The sequence below is a fragment of the Alligator mississippiensis genome, chromosome 8 (genome assembly GCF_030867095.1).
Source record: "Alligator mississippiensis isolate rAllMis1 chromosome 8, rAllMis1, whole genome shotgun sequence".
NCBI lineage: Eukaryota > Metazoa > Chordata > Crocodylia > Alligatoridae > Alligator > Alligator mississippiensis.
This window is the reverse complement of record NC_081831.1, coordinates 41,719,348-41,740,966: the sequence shown is the minus strand read 5'-3', so window position 1 is coordinate 41,740,966 and position 21,619 is coordinate 41,719,348. Positions and strand designations below refer to the sequence as shown.

General features: G+C 48.3%; 1 protein-coding gene across 1 annotated transcript in view; it reads right to left on the bottom strand.

Moving 5' to 3' along the window:
* The window catches only part of DNAAF6 (dynein axonemal assembly factor 6), a 29,110-nt gene extending 7,572 nt beyond the window's left edge, over positions 1–21,538 (bottom strand). The window contains exons 1-3 of the mRNA XM_006275487.4: positions 21,368–21,538; positions 3,831–3,897; positions 1,849–1,954 (exon numbers count right to left, since the gene is read on the bottom strand). Coding sequence (XP_006275549.2) covers positions 1,849–1,954; positions 3,831–3,897; positions 21,368–21,523 — 329 coding nt within the window. The 5' untranslated portion in view covers positions 21,524–21,538. The remainder of the gene's footprint in view (positions 1–1,848; positions 1,955–3,830; positions 3,898–21,367) is intronic.
* Positions 21,539–21,619: the final 81 nt, after the last annotated feature.

The window sequence follows — 21,619 nt, the reverse complement described above, 5'->3', positions numbered from 1 at the left end:
GTGGCCAAAAACAAAAAGGTGGGGGGTGAAATTCAATCAGAACCTCAGGAGGAGGTTCTGCAGGTGGAGGGGCTGCAGCTTGGCACACTCGAGGGTCACGGGCTCCAGGGTCTGCCTCTGCCCATAGAAGGGGCAGGAGGCTAGGGTGTCCATGAAGCTTGCCACATACACGCCTATGGTGATGGCTCCATGGAGGAGCCACCAACTGAGGTCCCCAGTGGCTTGTGAGATGAGGGTGGAGTACAGATTCAGCCACTGAGGTGCCCCAGCTACACCCTCGCCAAGCAGGTCCCACTACTTGGTGTCTGTGTAGGATGCAAGGGCAGTATGATTGATCGTGCAGCACACAAATGTGTAGAGGTGTTGGCAATGGACAGTGGAAAAGCGAACTGGTTTGGTGTCCTCCAGCCAGCTAAGATGGTGGAGCAGGGAGCGCTGTGAGGCTGGGCCAGGTGCTGGCCCCATGACAAACTCTGGTGGGCTGGAGGACATAGGGGGATGGGGACTGCCACCACACAGGACCTGTTCAACAGGGGCAAGGGTATCAGGAGGTAGTGCAGATTTCACCTCCGGGACCAGATGGCAGGTCGCACATGTTGTGGGTAGACCCATGCGCCAGCACAGCTAGCAGGATCCACCCACTCCTGCCTATCATAGTCCAGGAGGTCTCCGACATGGGTAACACCACCCCAGAAGCTCCTGGGAGAAAGTAGCCGTGAGCTGCTTGCCAGGGCAGATTTGTATACTTAGCTCCCCCGGCTGCAGATCTGGGGGGAGCTGGGCAGGGTTATTTTGCCTCAAGTGGCACATCTTGCCCCACAACAAAGTGCATGTCTGGGCATATGCGCTGAGGCAAAATCCCTGGCTCAAATTTGTGCCACTCCTATTTGAGCTGCTGCAAGTGCACATGCCTGCATATGTGGGTGCACCCACAGGTGGCCGTTTAAATAAAAAAGGATTCACAAGTGCACATAAATGCATAATGGAAGGTGATACAGAAGACTTTCAAAGATGTCCCACATTCTAAGTTTAAAGGGGATTCAGCCCAGTTTCTAGATCAGGCAATTGAATGGCAAAATAGACACTGAGAAGTAGAAACTCTGGGTGAGATCTTCAATCTGCTGTATGTTACACAGGACGGCTGATTTCAGTTAAGCTAGTCTATATCAGCCGAGCCTGGTTTTTATATAATTTGACCATGTGGAGCTAAAGGATTTTCCTAATTTTTTCAGGGCTGTTTACAACCAAATGTGCTTGATGGTATCTATTTGAGATTGTTTTACTTAACAGAAGGAAAGGAGAAGTCTGTTAATATTTTTAGGATGTCCTTTTATACTCTCTGATTGAATACAATCCATGAGAAGGGTAACACTATTAGTCAAATATTCTCCCAACAGTAGGTGTTTCCCTGTACACCTACTGTTGGGAGAATTCTTTGGGTAATCAACAGAAATACTCAAAATACAGTATAGAGTCATCAAGGAAATGGATCTCTTACTAATATGGGGAGATGTAGCAGCTGAACCCAGTTTGTTCCTAAAGAAACTTAGTTTGTCTGAATGCTAGTCAATTAGAATGCTGGTCTTCTTAAACCCTATCTATAATAAGAATCTGACTCTACATTTTTGTTATGGGATTAGAGGGCCACCACAAGGGAGATAAACACCATGTATAACTGTTACTGTTTTGGAGGTAAGGGCAGTCAGCATACATCCATTCTGTTCTTCAATGAGACAAGCTTTTCAGCTGGGTGCACTTCACTCTAACCATGCTATGTGTTACATAGAAACTGCTTGGATTAGTGCTACTCAAAATCCTTGTACACCATCTCAGCTCTGTTACACTTACTGTGGTTGCTCCCTTGGGTCCCAGGTATCATCAAACTCTGAACCTTCTGATACCTCCTCTGTATTCCAGATATCTTTAGTATTTGTGAGAGTCATTTGAGGGGTGTCTGAGAGAGATGTGAGAAAGAGAATGATACGGTCCCATGTTAGAACAGGACTGTTTTTTTCTAGAATGTATGTGTTTAACCAGAATGTCTCTTTGATATAAAGTCTAAGTATTTCAGTCTCCTCAAAATTTACCTAGAGGTGAATTTGGGAGGTTTGGAAAAAGAGGTAGATCTTTATTCCCATAAACCTAAATATCCTGTGTCCACCCATATGTAGAATGAGAAAGATGGACCTATCCATGCCCTTATGACTTCCAGAATGGCTCTTTACGTCTCCTTGAAGAAGAGCCATACTTGAAGACTACACGACAGCTGCAATTCCTGGCCATTTGAGCCGTCTGATTGTTTGATAGTACTGACTGTAGGAAAGATGTCATACCAATTCTACAAAGACTTTCTGACTTCCTTTTTTTATTTCCTAGATAGCTTTCAAGGTGCTGACATCTGTTTATAAGATGCTAATGGGTTTTGGGGCTGGCAGTCTGAAAATGCACCTCTCTATGTGCTATCAATGCAGTTGTCATCCAAAGATGCACTTTTGCTATATTCCTAATATTTATGTCTGAAGACAGGAGGCAGCTTTTGCAATAAGGACTTGATTGTGGAATCCACTTTGTTCCTTATCTGTCAGAGCTTGAGTCTGGTGGTCTTCAGGGCACAGCTTACTGCTTATTTCTTCTCAACTGTTTGCTTAAATAGATTTGTTGGCTTTTGGAGATGGGGATGGTGGGGAGGGAAATTTAGGGTGGTGTCTAGGATTTCTTGGTGGGGTAATATCTTTTCACTCTGATGAGGTGTACACACTGAGTTCAATTCAGTTTACTATGTGAAAATCCTTTCAGATAATGCCTTAAAAAACAAGCTCTTACCTGCTTACATTTTTCAAGGATGCATTTGGTAGCTGCATTGGTCTAAGACAAAAAGAAATACAAAACTCTAGAACTCTTGGTTCAGAGATGATACCTTGTATTAAACCAACTAAGAAATTGCAAAAAAAAAAAAAAAAAAAAAGATCTTTTTCTGCAAGCTTTCGGGCACACGCACCCCTCTTAGTTGGTCTAATAAAAGGTATCATCTCTGAAGCAAGAGTTCTAGAATTTTGCATTTCTTTTTGTCTCAAATCAACACGGCTACCAAATACATCCCTAAAACATGGAAGGTGCAAAATTTTAGCCGATTTTGAATTTAAACTTCATTACTGAACAACAAGAAAGATTTCTATACCTCCCTGCCTTTCTGCCATCTGACACCACCAGGGAAGGAATCCTGCCTTATCTGCACATCAAAGAGCAACTCACAAAGACACTCTCACGGACCTAGAGGAACAGACTTCCACCTTCAGCTTCCTCTGTGCAAAAATGAAGTTTATTTTCTATCTATGGGAACTTTTTAGTATCTTTAATTTTCCCTGAGTCTGAGGAAGTGTGCATGTGCCCAAAAGTTTGCAGAAAAAAATATTTTTTTTTTTGCGATTTCTTAGTTGCTTTAATAAAAGGTATCATCTCTGAACCAAGAGTTCTAGAGTTTTGCATTTCTTAAATATTCCATGGTACTTCTTTTAGGAATAGAGGGTTTGCCCAACTTTTCCTCTCACCCTACAACCAGACAGTGTGCTGCATTCTCTGACTGTCACCTTCCACTTTAAAGGTGGCTGCATTTCATTGCCACTGTATATAATATACTTCCGCATTTCAGGATAAAAGTGCTATATAACATAGATTTAAAATACTGTTGCTTTCTTCTCATCCCAAAGTAAAGTAGCCACTCTCTCAGCTCAGGCAAGCTCTGCCAGTGGCAGCTGCTACTACAACTGTTTGAATTTGTTAATGTTATGGTGAATACAAGTCTTTGCTGGCAGCCTTCCTCTACAGCTTACCAGTGGCTTCTGCTTTCTTTGCTGGTCCAATATTCCCAGGACTCATGATATTAACAGAAGAATATGACTGCAAAAAACAAACAAACAAACAAAAAGCAACAACAAAAAACCAACCAAATACAGATGCTATGAGTTTCTAGATAGATCATCTCAATAGTTCTAAAAATAATAGCACTTTGGGTTTATGGATCACTTTTCACCAAAGAATATCTACATTATCAGCCCACATCAGAATACTTTACCAACTTCAATTAAACTTTTACAACTCCTCTGTATTATTATCCCTCTTTTAGAGATGAAGAAAATGAGGCACAGGAAAGTTACATCATTTGTCCAAGGTTACACGAGTAGCAAAACTCAAAGGCCCATCTCGGGTTTTGGTATTCTAACCATTAGAGATACACATCTTCACTTACCCTCATTACTGAGTAGCCTTGATGTGCTGGATTTAAATAAAAGCCCATGGTTATAACATTACAGGCACATGGGTTAACATACAAGCACTCTTCCCATGGGACAACAAGGAAAATTGCTACACTTGGCCTGCCATAAGAATGTTGAATATCAATTTTTATTTATTACATGCAAATGTAATCACAGCATTCAAAGAGTTTTCTATATGAGAGATCAGGCAAAGCAACCCCAATTTTCTTAGATTATAAATCATGTTGCTAGCAGGTAGTAAGCGTGCAGCATTTTTATGTAAATGGTTTCTTAGTTTGATAGTTTCTTAGTTTGATGCAGAACCTTAAACCAAATCTAAAGAAAGATTCTAAATTACCAACCAGATTGATTCAGGCTTTATGGGCATCACTTAGGGCAACTCTCCATTTTTGGCACAAAAGTGTCATTTATGTTATTAATAAGCTGTAAACAAATGAACTTTAAAGCCGGAAACTTTCTTTACTGACAAGCCATTAAAGAATACTACTGAGTTTAAACAACAAACAGAAAAATTGTGAGACATGGTTGGAGAAGTGGGGGATTCGTAGCCACTGTCTACAGGAGGCAGGTCTCTTGTACTAAATAAGGAGGCTCTCTGGCCAGCCAGTTCACTCTCACAGCTGGTCTTTGTGGACCATGTCACAAGAGAGGAGTGAGATAGTTCTCATGTTTATCAGCTATGCCATATACAACATGTACATGACACTATGAGATCTTTAAAGAACTGTGAAGCTTCCTGGAGGACCTGTCTGTAAGTCATGATTCTCAGGAGCCTTGTGGGCATAACAGACACAGATACATATCTCTGCTAACTCCAACTGAAGATAGCAACAATGGTAATAGCAAAATACTTTCTTTAATTGCCACAGTTGTTTTAGTCCCAAGATGAACTGTTATAAAAGAATAAAAAATATTTATCTTGGTGATTCAAATTATTCTGATTTAGCTCTTCTTAAATGCATCTCTTTCAGTATATCTATTGTATTTGAAGAACCAGGTATCTCTATAATTCATCAACCCTTCACACACAATTAGTAGACTTAGCCATCTCTGGATTATTTTAGATTTTATTAAGAAATTGCCTGGTAGCTTTCTATTTCTTCTTACCAGGTACTTTATACTTAGCAGGAATTGCCTCCATCTCAAGCAGGCTCTGGAGAAAAGGAGGGGTAAGCCTCTCTGGGGATTCTTTCAGCTACATAGTCTCATTTCCTTTGAACTCACTCTCTCTTCTGTTCCCAAACTTCTACTGTTCCTGAGGCATCTACATGCTTTTCTGCCTCTGTAGGTTGATACCACATCCTAAAATATTGTTGCTTCAATAAGTTCAGTTTATGAAAAGGCTTTTGGGGCTTGATTCTCTTTTCACTTGCCCTAGTTAAAGGCAAAATGACTCCCCTCTGATCAGTGGAGGGACACCACTGTAAAACTAGTTCCCAGACTTTTCAGTTTAGTGGGAAATGCACAGGGACAGATCCAGGGGGAGCAGGTGCAGTGATGGAGTTGCACCCCACTTTGATTCTTAGTCCACCCCAAATTTAAAGCCAACTGCCTGGCAGTGGTAGTAGCATTTCTAGTCAGGCAGGGCTGAGAAGGTCAATTGATTTCATGACTCGTTATAATCTATCTGATCCCTTCTAAACCCTTTACTCCACAGCTGCTAACAACCCTGTCTCCTTTTTTAATTATCTTAATGTTCCACTAATTAAACTAGTCTTTCTTCTGCAATCTTGCTGTTGGCTGCTCTTAGTAACATATAGATTTGTACCAGTATATTGTTCCATATCAAAATTGGGAATGATAAAAGGAAAATTGACATTATCAGCAATAGACTTTTTTTGACTGGTGTAACCAATAATGTCACTAATACATGCATGCAGCCGGGAATGCAGCCCTGCAGCATAGAGAACAGTGTCTGGCCTATAAGTCTGTAGGAGGGAAGGAACATAGCGGGGCAGATTGAGGGCCCCATGGTGAGGGAGGGAGTGGGGCAGGGGCAGGTGCTGTCCAGCCAGGGCAGGGCAGGATGTGGGACAGAGCCACAGGCAGCTTCTCCAGGGTGTGCAGAGGAGTGGGGAGGGGGGAAGGTCCCTGCCGCTGTGCACTAGGGCTCTACGAAACGCCCTAGCGGTGGTTTCAACTGCCATTTCAAAGGGACAGCGTTTCATTTTGATGTTTCATTTAGTTTTGAAGTGCTGTTCCATTTCTTTTCGTCAAAACTGCTTCGCTGTTTCGATGTTTTGCCCATAGGCTATAATGGGGAATCATGAAACTGCCTATAACCTTTTCACTACTTGTCCAATTTGACTGAAAACAGCAGGGATGGTAGCCCCTGCTGAGACTATGAAGCCTGCCAAGTTTCAAGGAGATAGGTGGAGGGGTTTCTGGGAAACTGCTCCTCAAGCTGCTGACAAGCAAAACTTGTGATGTATGACTGTGTGTGTATTGAGGCATGCCCTCACTGGTGCTGGGGCCTCTACATGACACGGTAGTGTTCCCCAATGAGGTCTCCTCCTGCCCTAAGCTTCAGCCTTGTCCACCACTTTAAATAACAACAGGTAAGTAAGCAGCATAGTAGCACTAGCATCACAGGCAACCAAACTGTCAGAGCCTTTCCTTCCTTTCCTGCAGGAGCTTCTTCTTCAGCAGTTGCCAGACAACTGTCCTTGCCAGCCCCAGCCCTGGGGCTTAGATGTGCTCAGGGTCCTGCGTCCTTCTGGTCAGCTGACCGGGGACAGGTGCTAGGGGTGTTAATCTAAGAACATGGCACTGGCAGACAAGGTTCTTTGGGTCAATCCGATATCTTTTAGTAGACTGTGATGGCTGTCGGTAGGGCTTGTTACCACTGCCCTGAGTTTATTTTCCTACAAAACAGGTGTGACAGAGTAGACCTCGGCTTTGGATCACCTAGTCTGCCAGGAAGTTCACAGATTCGTAGATGTTAGGGTTGGAAGGGACCTCAATAGATCATCGAGTCCGACCCCCTGTATAGGCAGGAAAGAGTGCCGGATTTAGATGACCCCAGCTAGATGCCTATCTAACCTCCTCTTGAAGACCCCCAGGGTAGGGGAGAGCACCACCTCCCTTGGGAGCCCATTCCAGACTTTGGCCACTAACTGTGAAGAAGTTCTTCCTAATGTCCAGTCTAAATCTGCTCTCTGCTAGCTTATGGCCATTATTTCTTGTAACCCCCAGGGGCACCTTGGTGAGTAAAGCAAAGTTGATCTTGTGTTTCTTTCCTGCCATGACTGATGAAATTATATTCCTAGGAGGCACTGCCCGAGGTGTTCCTACCTGGTCTCAATCCATGTTTTCTTCTGTGGGGCTCCAAACCTCCCCTTTACCTCAGCCTAGCCTCTCCAGATGGTATTTGAAGTCCTCTGAAGCCAGGTCATACTACTGTCTGTTAGTCTATTATGGGCTGGCCTTGCCCTGTGCTCAAATATCCAATAAAAGGAAAAAAAAAAAATCCCAACCCCCCCCCCCCAACTGCTCTCAGTCTCCTTGCCAGGCTCAGTCCATGTCCCCTTCACCTGGGGTCATAGATTTCATAGATATTAGGGCTGGAAGGGACCTCGGAAGATCATCGAGTCCAGCCCCCCGCCCAAAGGGCAGGAAGTCAACTGGTGTCATAGGACCCCAGCAAGATAAGCATCCAATTTACTCTTGAAGGTGTTCAATGTGGGTGCTTGAACCACTTCCGATGGCAGGCTATTCCAGACCTTGGGGGCTCGGACAGTAAAGAAATTCTTCCTTATGTCCAGCCTGAAATGGTCTTGCAGTAGTTTATAACCGTTCAACCTTGTCACCCCTTGGGACGCTGTGGTAAATCAAACATTCCCCCAGATTCTGGTGGTCACCCCTGATAAACTTATAGGTGGCCATCAGATCACCCCTGAGCCTGCGCTTTTCCAGGCTAAAGAGCCCCACAGCTCTCAGCCTGTCGTCGTAAGGTCTGTTTTCCTGACCTCTGATCATTCACGTGGCTCTTCTCTGTACTCTCTCAAGCTTCTCCACATCCTTTTTGAATTGTGGGGCCCAAAACTGGATGCAGTACTTCAGCTGCAGCCTCACCAAGGCCAAGTGTAAGGGAGAACGACGTCCCGGGATTTGCTTGAGAAACATCTATGGATGCAAGCCAGCGTTTTGATCGCTTTACTAGCTACAGTATTGCATTGCAAGCTCATGTTCATCTTGTGGTCAATGATGACCCCCAAGTCTCTTTCTTCCATAGTACTAGCCAGCCTAGGACTGCTGAGCCTATAAGGATGCTGCAGGTTTTTCCTCCCAAGGTGGAGAACCTTGCATTTTTCAGTGTTAAACACCATCAGGTTTTTGTCCACCCATTTGCTGAGCCTGTCCAGGTCAGCCTGGATCACCCTCCTGTCTTCAGGTGTGGATGCTTTGCACCAAAGTTTGGTGTCATTGGCCAGTCCACTTCTGACTCCAATGTCCACATCATTAATGATGATGTTGAACAATATGGGTCCAAGGACAGAGCCTTGGGGGACCCCACTGGTCACAGGGCACCATGACGATTGACTTCCATCAATTACCACCCTCTGGGTCCGACCATGGAGCCAATTGCTCAGTCAGCGGATCGTGGTGGACCCAAGGCCACAATTGGCCAGTTTTGCCAAGAGGTGATCATGGGATACCAGATCGAAGGCTTTTTTGAAGTCCAGATATATGACATCAATCTATTCTCCCTTGTTCAGGCGATAGGTCACCTGGTCATAAAAGGAAATGAAATTGGTCAAGCAAGACCTACCCACAACAAACCTGTGCTGGCTATCCCTCAGGATGTTGGCGTCAGCCAGTCCATTAAGGATGGCCTCTTTAATAAACTTTTCTAAGATCTTCCCCGGGATAGAAGTCAGGCTGATAGCCCTATAGTTTGCCGGATCCACTTTTCTCCCTGTCTTGAAGATAGGCAACACATTGGCCTTCTTCCAGTCTTCGGGCACTACACCAGAGAGCCAGGAGTTCTCAAAGATCTGTGCCAGAGGCTGGGCTATGATGCTCGCCAGTTCCTTGAGTACCCTGGGTTATAGATTGTCATGGCCAGCTGACTTGAAGGTATCCAGCCTCTTGAGGTGTTCCTTCACGAAATCAGCATTGATGGAGGGCAGGGGCTCTCCCTCACCCAGACTTTCCTGTCCTGTAGTGGGCCTGGGTGTCCCATGGGACTGATGAAAGACCGACGCAAAGTACCCATTTAATAGGTTGGCTTTTTCCTGGGCGTCAGTTGTCAGTTGTCCCATCTGGTTCAGCAGGGGTCCAGTGAGAGCCTTGGGTCAGGCTCTCATATCCCAATCACAACAGAAAACAAATCAATTAGTCCAATCACTGTTCTGCATAGGCCTGCCCGGCTTACTCGTGAACATTCACAGTCCCAATAGGATCTGTCCCATAGGCAGCAAGGCTCTAACTTTGAACAGCAGTTCCTCTGTCCTCTTCTCCAGATCTTCAGCTGACACTCCGCTCCAGAGGTTAACAAAAGTTGTGTGCGTGCAGGCCGCCGCCTGCCTCCTTCTCAGGGTCGCACTGGTTACACCGGCAACCCTTGCCTGCAGGGACATTCAGCTGCTCCTCTCTCTGTGGCTTGCAGGGAACTCACCCCCCTCTGGGGCAGGAAATACCTCTGAGCAGCCTCCCTCCTCCAATCCTGAGTGAGATGCTGCTCAGGAAATGTGGTGAATGTTTCTTTCCTTCCAGTCTCCAGCTGCAACCCTGCCAGCCCTCCATGCTGTGAGTGTTGTTTGTTTTCACTTTCTCTGTCTGTTGCTGCCGGCTGCTTTTTTTCTCCTGGCCTCCCCTGCCCAGCATGTACGGCACCTCGGGGCTTTTGTTTGCTCTCTCACATAGACCAACTGAAAAATTGGAGAAATATATCTTAGCAAGCTTTCCGGTTGAAAAACCCTTTGTAAGGCTGAGGAAGCACCTGCACTTGGTGTGTGTGCTCTTCCTGGATGGAAGGAATAGTAAAGAAGCCAGAGGCAAGAAAGTCAGTTAGTGAAAATGAAAGTGGAAGCATCAGGGGATGAGGGACAGGCTGGGGGGGGGGGGTGCAGGAAGGGGATGTAGCAGGTAAAAGTGGAGAGGTACCTGGGGAGTCAGATGTCAGGCAGGTTGTAGTGTGTCAGAATTCCAACATCTATATTGAGTCCATGAGTTTCTGTACCTAGGAGGTTGATGAAGTGCAGTTCATATGCTCGTCTGTGAAAATTGGAGGGCATCACCAGCGCTGAGGGTCTTGGTGGCCTCAAGGAAAGGCTTGAGGACCACCATCTGGGAGATGGTATCCCACTCAGCTCTGTTAAGGGGTGTTACCTCTCAGCTCCATGTTCTTGGGGAACCCTGACACAGGACGAAGCCTGTCTGACTCAAAGAATTTTCCCCTCCCCAGCTCGACCTAAATAAGAACTGATTACAAAAGACAATGAAGATGCAGTGGGAGACGCACCTAAAGCCCTCCAAATAAGGGCGACAAGAATGAAGAACTCCCCTAGGTCTCATTTGCATCTGAGATGGAACCAGATGACAATTCATTTACATGGGAGATGGAGAACAGAGAGCACAAAGCAAAGACTGCAGTGAATTCTGGGATCAGAGAAGCAGGGAAGCGCTGCATGATGGGGAATCTGTGCTCCAAATGCTAATCAACCTACATTTACACACACCCAGCTCAGCATTTATCAGACCAAAACTAGTCTGGATTTACAAAGGACTCCTCCCCCCCCCCCCCCGGTGTCTAACCAGAACTAAGCAGAAGTAAAGTTTAATAGGCATCTCGGGCCGTACATTCCCTGGTCCCACTATGGGAGGCCTATTTAACCTGATTGACTAAAACTCGGTTGCCGGGTTAGGGAATGCTAAGGCAAGAGATCGAGTTAGAGGGGGTATGGGCAACATTTGAACTAAAGTAAAGGGTTCATCACAGCATCCAGAACATTGGAGTCCTGACCACAAATGTTGTCATACTTTTCCTGGGATGACCGGTGGAAGTCCTCCCCACAAAGTGTATTAATGCTCCAAGTAACCCCCTTAAGTCTGTTAAAAGACTACAGTAAGATCTGGAAAAGTCATGCTAAGCTGAGGCCTATTCACAACAGGTAAAAATACATAACCCTGACACTGCAAGCTATCTATTGTTTCTGAAGAAACAATGAGGTATCCCATCCAGTATATCTGCTATCCATAAGGATTTCAAGCTGGCTCCTAAGTGTCTGCTTACTCCTTAACCTTATGTTTTTCCTAGTTATTGATCAGCTTCTTGAGATGTTCAAAACCAGATAACCCCTTGTCAATAGAAAAGACAATTATTTACACTATTAAAAGAATGCTTTGAAGAAGCTGAACTGAGGGTATAAAAATCTGTAAAAGCAGCAACCTGTGTGCTTCAAGAGAAGAAATCTCTCTGACATCATCTGCTGTTGTTCTTGAGAAGCTGGATGAAACAGATCATCTCCCTTCAAGGATTGTGCTAACAACTTTACCTGTCAGCACTGTAACCCGAGTGCCTTGGACTGGTGAGATCCCAGCTCCTGCTCTCTCTCTTTTCTCTTTTCTCCCTAGGCATAGATTTCTGAACCTGAATTCTATTAGTTAAGCTTGAGCTAAGTGCACCCGTCTCTGCTCTATTGTGTGCTCCCACAGCGCCTTCGCCCAAGCAGTTGATCTTGCTTGCCAGGGACCCACATATGGATCCCAGAGGGCACCTCGGCTGTCTTCAGGGTGACCCCTTAACTCATCTGCCATGACTTTGAGTGGTTCTTCAGTGGAGGGGGTCCCCCTTGAGGATTCTCCCGGGCCGTCATGTGTTTTGGCGGGAGTTTATGGGGCTCCAACCTGCCCTACACCCTGACCATGTGCCACCCCTAGAGACAGGCCTCCAGGTCTATTCCCGGCTGGCCCTGCTGGTGTCTTCTCCGGTCTCCGTGTTGCCTCTCAGCGACAACCACCCAAAGCCCTGGTCGAACTCCGGTGAGAGGGTCTGGAAACCCTCGGCTATTGGGCTTGTCTTCTCCAGTGCCCTTAGCCCTCAGTGACTGCTAGCGGTAGGCCCCAGTGTATTCTGGCATGGTTCCTCTCTCTCCTTTCACAGGGTCCCAGCTACCCTTGCCTGGTGCTTTAGACTCTGCTAACTGACACTCGTCAAGGGGACCAAGATAGACAAGCCCTAAAGGGGACCACTGCCACTGCCTTGATCCTAACCCTCTTTTCCCTGAAACACTCGACATGAAGCAAAATGAACAAGGCCACCATCATGACTACTAGTGAAAAGTGACTAAAAGGAAAGAAGAAAAGGAGAATGCCAATGGAGACAGAGCACCCACAGAGGGGCTCCGTACACCCTTAAATCCCCTAATGCCCTTAGGCTAGGGCACCCTCTGGGTTGAGACCCGAGCTTTCACCCCCCAGCCGGGGTCTCTTGCTCTCTCTCTCTGAGCTCCGCCTCTGATCTGGAGCAGCGGCCCCATGGCCCCTAGTTAGGGCTCTCACTCTGGCTCCCTTGACCCTGCCAGGCTTCTCCAGCTCAGGATTGCCTGCCACTGCTGCTGTCACTGCCACAGCCAGTGTCCCTGTTGGCTTCCCTGCCGAAGTCTTCAATCCCCACCGGTCCTCAGCTCGGGGATCCTCTGCAGCTCCCGCTGCTTTCTCCGCTGTAGCAGCCACTGCTGTTGCTTTTGCCGGCCTCTCTGCTGGTGCCTTTGATCCCTGCCGGTCTTCTCTGGCTCAGGGATCCTCTATAGCCTGCGCTGCTTCCGCCGCTGCCTCTGCTGCTGCTGTTGTTACCAGCTGCTGCAGCTAGACACCTCCTGCCCGGTGGTTCCCTGCTGGTCCTCCAGTCTTCGGCATTCCTCCCGCGCTTCCGTGGCTTCCTTTTATCTCTGCCGGGTAGCATCTCGTCCTGACGTCACCCAGCTCCAGCTGTATATGGGCGCAGCTTACAAACCATGTGGGCGGTTTCTCGCCATGCGTTTCCTTGCTCCTCCCAGCCCCTGAAACAGGTATATTGCTTTCCTCTGTCTTTTCTTTGGTCTGGGGTTGGCCTCTGAGCAAGGCTTCCCCCCTTTCTGACCCTGTGCCCCTGACACTAAGTTTCCCCAAATACTTAGTGAAACCAGGGTAGTATTGTAACTGTTTATGTTTGTTTTCCTTTGCATGTCTATTACTACTAGTACCATTTTATATTTCATATACTTAGCAATAAATAACTTTTATAGTCAAACTGGTGGTAACCAGGTGTATTTTTCCTTCCCCATTTGGTCTGCAGCAACGCTTCTTTTACCTAAGCTAAAGATCCTTGTGAAGCCCAGAAATACTGTGGGGTCTGCTCATCAAGAGGCTACCACTACTAGGACAGTTAGGGCAAAAGACTGGGACGTGCTGAGTTTGAAACACATAAGGGGAATCAGCTTGTACAGGCTGATTGACCCAGTTTGGCTCAGATGTGCCCTTATGAACTGAATGCTGGCCCATGAGGGTGTCAGCTGGACACCCAGCCAGATTCAGAGGTATTCTGTTCACCTGTGTGCTTGACTGCATTTTATTGTTACCTTAATGAACTGATTCCTGGCATATGAGGGTGTTAGCCTGTCCATGTTGATCAACCCAGCTGGGTCAGGCATGTCACGTTAATCTGTGTGTTTGTGTGTATGACTGATTTGGTGACTGGAGGAACCCAGCCCCATTGAAACCGAGTCCTGCAAGATAGCTCCATTGGGGGTGAGGACTTGCAGAAGGGAGATATACAGCTCCGTATAGAAACTATAGTACACAAGCAGCTCATTGATAGAATTACAAAGACCCTAGAAATGTATCCCAAATAAATGAGTGCACCCCAAAGTGACGAGCAAATCTGGTAACAGCAGGCCACTGATTCCAATCTCCCTGGGCAAAGCCATCTCATGGATGGTGTTCTATTGCTCCACCAGCCTCTCAAGCATCAGGTATGTGGAGTTCCACCGCATCTCCACGTCCTGCATGATTTTGTGCTGCAGGATGCTCAGCTCTGGCTGTTTGTCCTTCAGCATCTTGCCCCCCTTGGTGCTGTGGTGGAAGTAGCCTGCCACCTTCCTGCATTTGGAAGTGAGTTTGCTGGTGGTGCTGGTGCTGTCACTGGCAACCCTGTCTCCCTCCAAGGCATCCCTGACAATAAGGTGGAACTTGTGTGCCACACAGCAGATGCCAAAGTTGGCATCACAGGCAGCCTTCACCATATTGGCCCCACTGATCTCGACCTACCCAACGAGTCACCCCTGAAACAAGCAGTTCATGGCCTTCATGATCTCTGTTGCCATGTGGGACTCATCCATCACCTCGGCTTGAAGGAGAGCTCACTGACAGCCTGACTGGTCGCACCAGTGCCCTGTGAGGGAGAGGCATGCATGATCTCCACCCAGGCTGCTCCAGATGTCCGAGGTGAAGTGTAAGGCCACCTGTGGACCTACCTTGCACATCTCTTCTATCAAGTACTCCCTCCACGCCTCATGCAGGGAGGGCACCACCATCCTGCTGAAGGTGGTGCATGCAGGCACTTGGTATGAAGGGGCCATGAGCACCATGAGCTGCCTGAACCCTGGCCGCTCAACTAAGGAGAAGGGCTCGCCATCCATAGAAAGCATCTGCCCAATGCTCCATGCGATTTCACTTGCCTTTGCAATGTGCCTCCCTTTCTGTCTGCCTTTCTCCCACTGTTCCAGGGTGGCCTGCCTCTGCTTCAGGAGATCGGGGCTTTGTAGTGAGAGGGGGACTTCTTTTTGGGTATGCTCCCACTGGTGCCAGGCTGAGAAGGAGCATAGGCAAGGGGGTGGTGCCTGCGGAGATGCATCAGCATCCCTGTAGTGCTCATGTGTTTTGTTCCATTGCCCTGGCTGGTTTTGGCTTGGCAGTGCAGGCAGATAGCATATGTGGGATCATCTGCCACCTCAAAATGATCCCAGACCAGACTACCCGCTCGCTTCTGGGATGCAGGTACATGTGCAGATGCCACTTCTTCCCCCCTTCTCAGCAGGAAGAGACACAGCAATAGGAGGAGTGGACTTAGATGAGCCACTTGCCTCCGTACCCTCTAGCTCATCCTCCTTATGGGGAAGGAGACCTGGCTCTAGGGGAAACTTGAGGGGTATGGAGCACCACATCAGATTACTCCCCCTCCTTCCCCAGAATTTCCCTTGCTATGGCACTCAGATCCAGCTCTAGCTCTTCCTCTAGCACTGGAAGGCTCAGGATGGGAAGTGAAATGGGGGTGGAGGAGACTGTCATGCTGGTGCTGCTTTTTGTTGTCATGGTGGTGGTGGGGCGGTGTGACAGGGTGCCATCTTTGGCTGCATTTTTCTTTCTTTAAATAGGTTGGCGAGTGTGCCCGCATCAAGTCTTGCTGAATTTTCCTTCTCTGGGGATCAGCTCCCCCCAACTTACTCACCGGCCATGACTCGACGTTACTTGGTTCTAAAAAGAGGGAGGCTGACCCACAGGTTCCCAGAGAGGCTTCAGGCTCACCAACTGTAGGATAATGGGCTGTTGCCTTAACAACAATAAAAATGCATGTTCTTACCTCCCCTTGACATGCCCTGTGATGACTCTGAAACTCATGCTAAGCTCGGGCCTACTCACAAAAGTTAAAATACAGAATACTGATGCTAACTGCATAATACAAGAGGATGCGAGTTCATGGCTAGGCCATCTGAGGAAAAAAAAATAATCAGGTATCTCTTTCAGCTTATCTTGCTATATTCAGGATGATTTCAGGCAGGCTCCTGCTCCTAGTTGTCTGGTGTGTAACCATATGACACGTCTATCCTTCATTAATTAGTATGGTAAATATTTCTTTTGTGATTAACGCATGTTTATGTGCAGGAAGAGACATTTTCCATATGTGATAGATATCTCCTCCTGATTTAGTCCAAGGACATGTATGTTTCCTGGCTGTTAATTAGTTTCTTGGCATGTTCCAAACTGGATAACCTCTTGTTACTAAAGAAAGCAATTCATTCAAATTAGAAATTTCTGATAACCAGTAATGAGCAGGTTAATTAACAGAATTTTCCCCATCAATTACTGCTTGGGACTCTCTTGATTTACACAGCTAAAAGAATGTTTTGAAGATATTAAGCTAAGGGTATTAAAAGTCAGTAAAACAGCAAACAGCACGCATGTTTCAACAGTGATAAATCTCTCTGACACCAGCTGCTGATGCATCCAACTTACTTGAGAAGTTGAAGAGAAACAGGCTGCCTCTTTGTTGCCTGTTTGGTGAGAAATCATCACCTTATAGCTAATTACTGGACTTTGATTTGGTTTGGGATCACTTGACTTGATTTTAAATACTTTTAGTAAAAAAAGCCTTTTTGTCACTCATTGAACAAGGTGTTGCGTTAATCCCTGGGCTAGTCCAGAATCCTAGGTTTTTATTTGCTAACACCCCGTGCCTCATAGATAGTCAATAGATGTTTTATAAATTTCTCTTTATGTTGGGGTCTCAGCCACTGTGGGCTTACTCCCTCTCTCTCTAGCTAGGCCTGTCAGTCAAAACCCACTCTGAAGCTCCAGCCCTTTAACTCACTCAAGCTCAAGACCCTCCATTCCATACTCTCCACAACACCAGGCCTATTGGCCTTTCTACACTGCACCCCTGTGGCATCAGGCTGTTGGGGCCTCAGCCCCCTCCAGCTTTGCCCCTCTTTCTGTAGTTCAGGCCTTTTGCCTAAGTCTACCCACCAGGACCTGGCTTCAAGGCTCCTATCTCCCCTTCAAGTGACTTTGGGTTCATGGCCCTAGTGCTGCACCCCTAGTGTGAGCCCTCTATCCCAGCACCCCTCAGCGCTAATGAGGCCTCCTCCTCTTCCTCCCCCCCTACAGCCTCAGTCACAAACCACCGACATTTTAACATTAAACATAAATCATAGGCTCCTATAGCCATATAATGAAAATTTAAAAAAAATAAGAGACATAAAGTGCCTGCTTACATGTAATTGTGCTTCTGTCTCACAGAGTGGTGTATTCTTCCCAAGGAGGCTGCTACAGCTGCTCCATAGTCATTGAAACTCTCTCTCTCTCTCTGCTGCCTCCCTGGCCTTCTCCACTTGCAGATTATATGGTTCTGGCCTTCCCATTCCTGTCACCTGACCAGCTGGCGGGGCTTGATCCTTAACCCCTGCTTGACCAGTCAGCTGCACCCAGAAGGTTCTGGATTTAAAAGGGCTGCCCTGTTTCTTGATAATAGGGCTAGGGTTCCCTGTTACAGGTGGGTTATGGCTGGCACTCTTGGAGGGAATGCAGACTCAGGCACAGGCAGTGGCACTGCTCCCCTTTCCTTGCTGCGTGTAGAATTAGTGGAAGCCTCATGCCTGCTTGTTGTAGCAACGAGGCTGCATCTCAGTTTGGGGGGGATGGAACTTACAGCTCTTCCTCAGCCCCTTCTTCTGCCCTTCCCTGAAGCCTTGCCAGCTGCCTTTGCAGCACGCTTTATGGTGTGTTTCATAGTGTCTTTGCCTTGGTTTGCTGGAAAATCTGTGTGTTCTTCTGTAATGTAATCTGATTTATGTAATATATGTAGATAATTGTATATGTATGTGTATTTATATAATGTATGTATGTATGTATGTATTTATACATTTGTGTAAGAAATAAAATATGTAAATGTATGTATGTGTTCTTGTATAAATTCTATATTATAATATGCAGTATATGCTGTGCTTCCCTGTACAGTGAATGGAATACACACTGTTAGAGAAAGTACAGATTTCTTTTCTGGGGGAAAAAGAATCAAAATGACTATCAAAAACAAAAAGAGGATTTTTGGGGAGGAATAAATTGAAAAGAATCAATGAATATAATAAAATAAAATGGTATAGAAAGAAAAGTTATTGATGAATCCCATTTGCTGGGCTAGCAAGTGGGAAATGAATGATAGCCTGCCTTTGTTGCCTGATGTTGCTGAGCTGCTGGAAGATACAGCTCAGTAACTGACCCCAAGGCAGAAAGCAGCTCAGTTCAAACAAGGCTGCTTTTATGCTGTTTTTCCATTCCTCCCCCAGAGCACTGGGATTGGAAGTGACCTCAGGGAAGGATCACAGTCACTGGCTAGCTACATAGTCAATATCAGAGCATCCCTTCCCCACTCTACCCCTACCCTCTCCTTACTTTCTGTTTCCCTGCAAGCAAGTCCAGCTTCAGCTTCAAAACTTGAAAGGTTTCGAAACTTTCAAAACATTTTGAGAGCCCTCATTTTGTTTTGAGGCTGTTTTGAAGCCTTTTGTTTCATTTAGATTTTGCTGTTTTGAGCTCAAAACAAGTTGAAACAGCGTTGAAACGAAACAGCCAGCAAAATTTTGCACAACCCTACTGCGCACACCCTGGAAGAGGCATGGGGGGCATGTGCCCCCCAGATTTGGGGGTGAAGATGGGCTTCCCACTGTGGGCTCGGGGCCAGGGGCTGTGGGCAGGAGTGGGGTGGGCAGCAGCAGCACTGGAGGGGTGGCTACAGGGTGGGCTACAGACACCCCAAAATTCCCCATAGCCCCCCCTCCAGCACCACCACTGCTTTCCATGCCCTGCCCACAGCCCACCTCCCTGCTGGGAAGAGGCTGGTGCAGCCCCTGGCCCTGAGCCCACCCTTGCCCTGTGCACAAATCCAGGGGGCATATGCCCCACATGCCTCCCCCCGGGGCATGCGCAGTGATGGGGAGCCACTGAGCCCCCCATACCCTCTGGACGAGCTCCATCCCATGCCCTGCTCTGTGCTGGCTGGGCAGTGCCTGCCCTTGCCCGACTCCCTCCCTCACTGTAGGCGCCTTGATCTGCCCCCTCTCCCCTTGCCTCCTCCATGCTCCTTCCCCACAACACACTTACTGGCCGGATGCTGCTCTCCAAGCTGCTGGGTTGCATATCGGCTATTGGATTGGTATCGGCTGATACTGCTGGTTAATAATCAGCCATTGGTATTGGCCAAAAAAATCTTTATTGGTGTACACTAGGGGTGTGCAAATCAGGCCTTGTTTGATTAGGATTCGGCCCAAATCAGGGACAGTGATTTGATTCATCTATTCAAATCACTGTCCCTGATTCGATTTGGCTGAATCCCAATCTGAAGACTCAATGCTGATTCAGAGAATCAGCAATTCGGACATAGACACAGCTTTAAAAGTTGTTTCTACATACCTCAAGGTACCAGCGTGGCTTGTGAACGCTGCAATGCTGGAGCAGATGGAGCATCCCACAAGAGTGCCGGGAGGCCCTCCACATGCTTGGCGGCAAACCTGGAAGTGGACTGGCAGTACTTCTGGTCCACTTCCAGGTCTGCTGGGGAGCACGCTGGCCCCCACCCCTCCCCCCTCTGCCCCCGGTGCCTCCCCGGGTCGGCAATTGGCCATAGGGGCACAGGGAGACCCCAGGTGCCCCCCCAGACCCAGGAGGCACCAGTCACTAAGCCGCTGCGGTGAGGGGGACAGAAGCCCCAGTGTGCTCCCCGGCAGACCTGGAAGTGAACCGGAAATGCTTCTGGTCCGCTTCTGGGTCTGCTGCCGACCGCACTGGGGAGCTCCCTGTGTTCTGTGGGACACTGCACGTGGCCCCAGCATCATGAACCTAAAGGTATGTGGAAAAAACATTTAAAGCTGCGTCTGTTTCCAAATCTCTGAATCTTTCTGAATCAATTTGGAGGTTTCCAATTTGATTCATAGAGATTAAAAGATCCTCTGATTCGATTCGGATTTGGAGATTTGGCCACCGAATTGAGCCGAATCTCCACCGAATCAAATCAGGGACTGAAGATTTGCACAGCCCTACTGCACACCTGGTAACATAGCTCCTATTACACAGCCCTGCAGGCTGTTTTTAGCTCTTGCTGCAAGCATTAACTCAGGTGCAGACATAAGTGCCTGTGAAGCACTGAATGCATTGTCAAGATGCTCAAGATGGCTAGATTTTGTTTCATGAATCTGAAAAAGATGGACCTGAAAAAGATTCTCATGGCCACAGGACTAAAGGAATAACATCTTTTGAGTAATTTTGCCTAGTGTATTGTGCTTTTAACACCTGGTATATGATATAGCAAATTACTGCACGTTCCAAGGGAGGTCTGTTGATTTTTCCTTCAATCAGGGGTGATGCGGAGGGAGTGCACACAGGTGAACGTGCACCCCCTGCAAAAAGGTTGCTGCTCACCATCCTGCCGCTGACACTGCCGGTGGTGTCTGCGGGTGGTTGGGGACCCCTGGTCAGTGTTCAGCCCCCCCGGCTGCCACCAGTGCCAGCAGTGTCTGCGGGAGCTCCCAGCTTACCGCCGCTGTGCTCCCGCCAACCCCAGCACAGCCGTGCCCCCCCAGCCACCAGGGGCACACGCCGTTCATGCCTTCAATCATAACTGGAGCAACATAGCCCTGGGCCCTTAACGTATTAATCAATCTGATAGTTTATTTTAACCTGGAGAAACATACTGTGTTAGGACCTTGTTCCACGTTACACTGTGAGCTGCACACATGTCGTAGGTGTTAGTGTTAGTGCTAGCTTGAGTGTGGAGCAGTCACACTTCAGGCCACAGGGGCCTGGAGGACTGAAAGGTAAGAACCGTTCTCCTCCCATTCCGGGCTTCTCCCTGCTCCCCAGGGCTCCCCGTCACCTGTGTCATGTCCAGGGGAGCAGGCAGGGAAGGGCTAACCTGCCTGCCCAACCCTTGCCCCCACTGCTGGGGTGCTGCTGGTCTCCAGGCTGAGCCCGGCCCAGAAGCAGCGGTGGCAGCGGCCCGGCAGGTCCCTGCCTGCTCCCCGGGACCCAGCGGACTGCGCAGGCAGCCACAGGTGAGCGGGGCGGAGGGCAGGGAGCCGGGCAGGGCGGGGGAGCAGTGGGCCCGATCAGGGCCGGCGACGGCGGGGCCGCTGACACGAAGGTGTCGCCTTGTGGCGCCGCTCCGCCGTGCGGCACGAGCGGGCGGCCCAGGGCACAGACCGCGCCCTGGAGCCGCAACGAGCGCTTCAAGGCACGTGAGGTGCGGAGCGCGGAGCTCGCAGCCGCCAGGTCAAGGCCACTCCCGGCCGTGGAAAAGCCCCGGCCCCGCCGGCCGCGTAACGTGCGTGTCCGGGCCTCACCCCATCGTCGCAGTCGACGTCCGCAGCGTCCCCCTGCGGGGACGCCAGCAGCTGCGCCAAGGCTCGTAGTGAAGAGACTGACGAGGCCGAGCCCAGGTCCGCCTCCATCCTCGCCTGCAGCCCCGCGCTGCCTCCGACCGCGTCCGCTGCTACCATGGCAGCGCCGCGCGCTCCTCCCCTCGTGCCCCCGTGGGGGCGGGGCCTCGCTCTCAGCCAATCGCGCGGAGCCTGATCGCAGCGGCCTTCAACTCT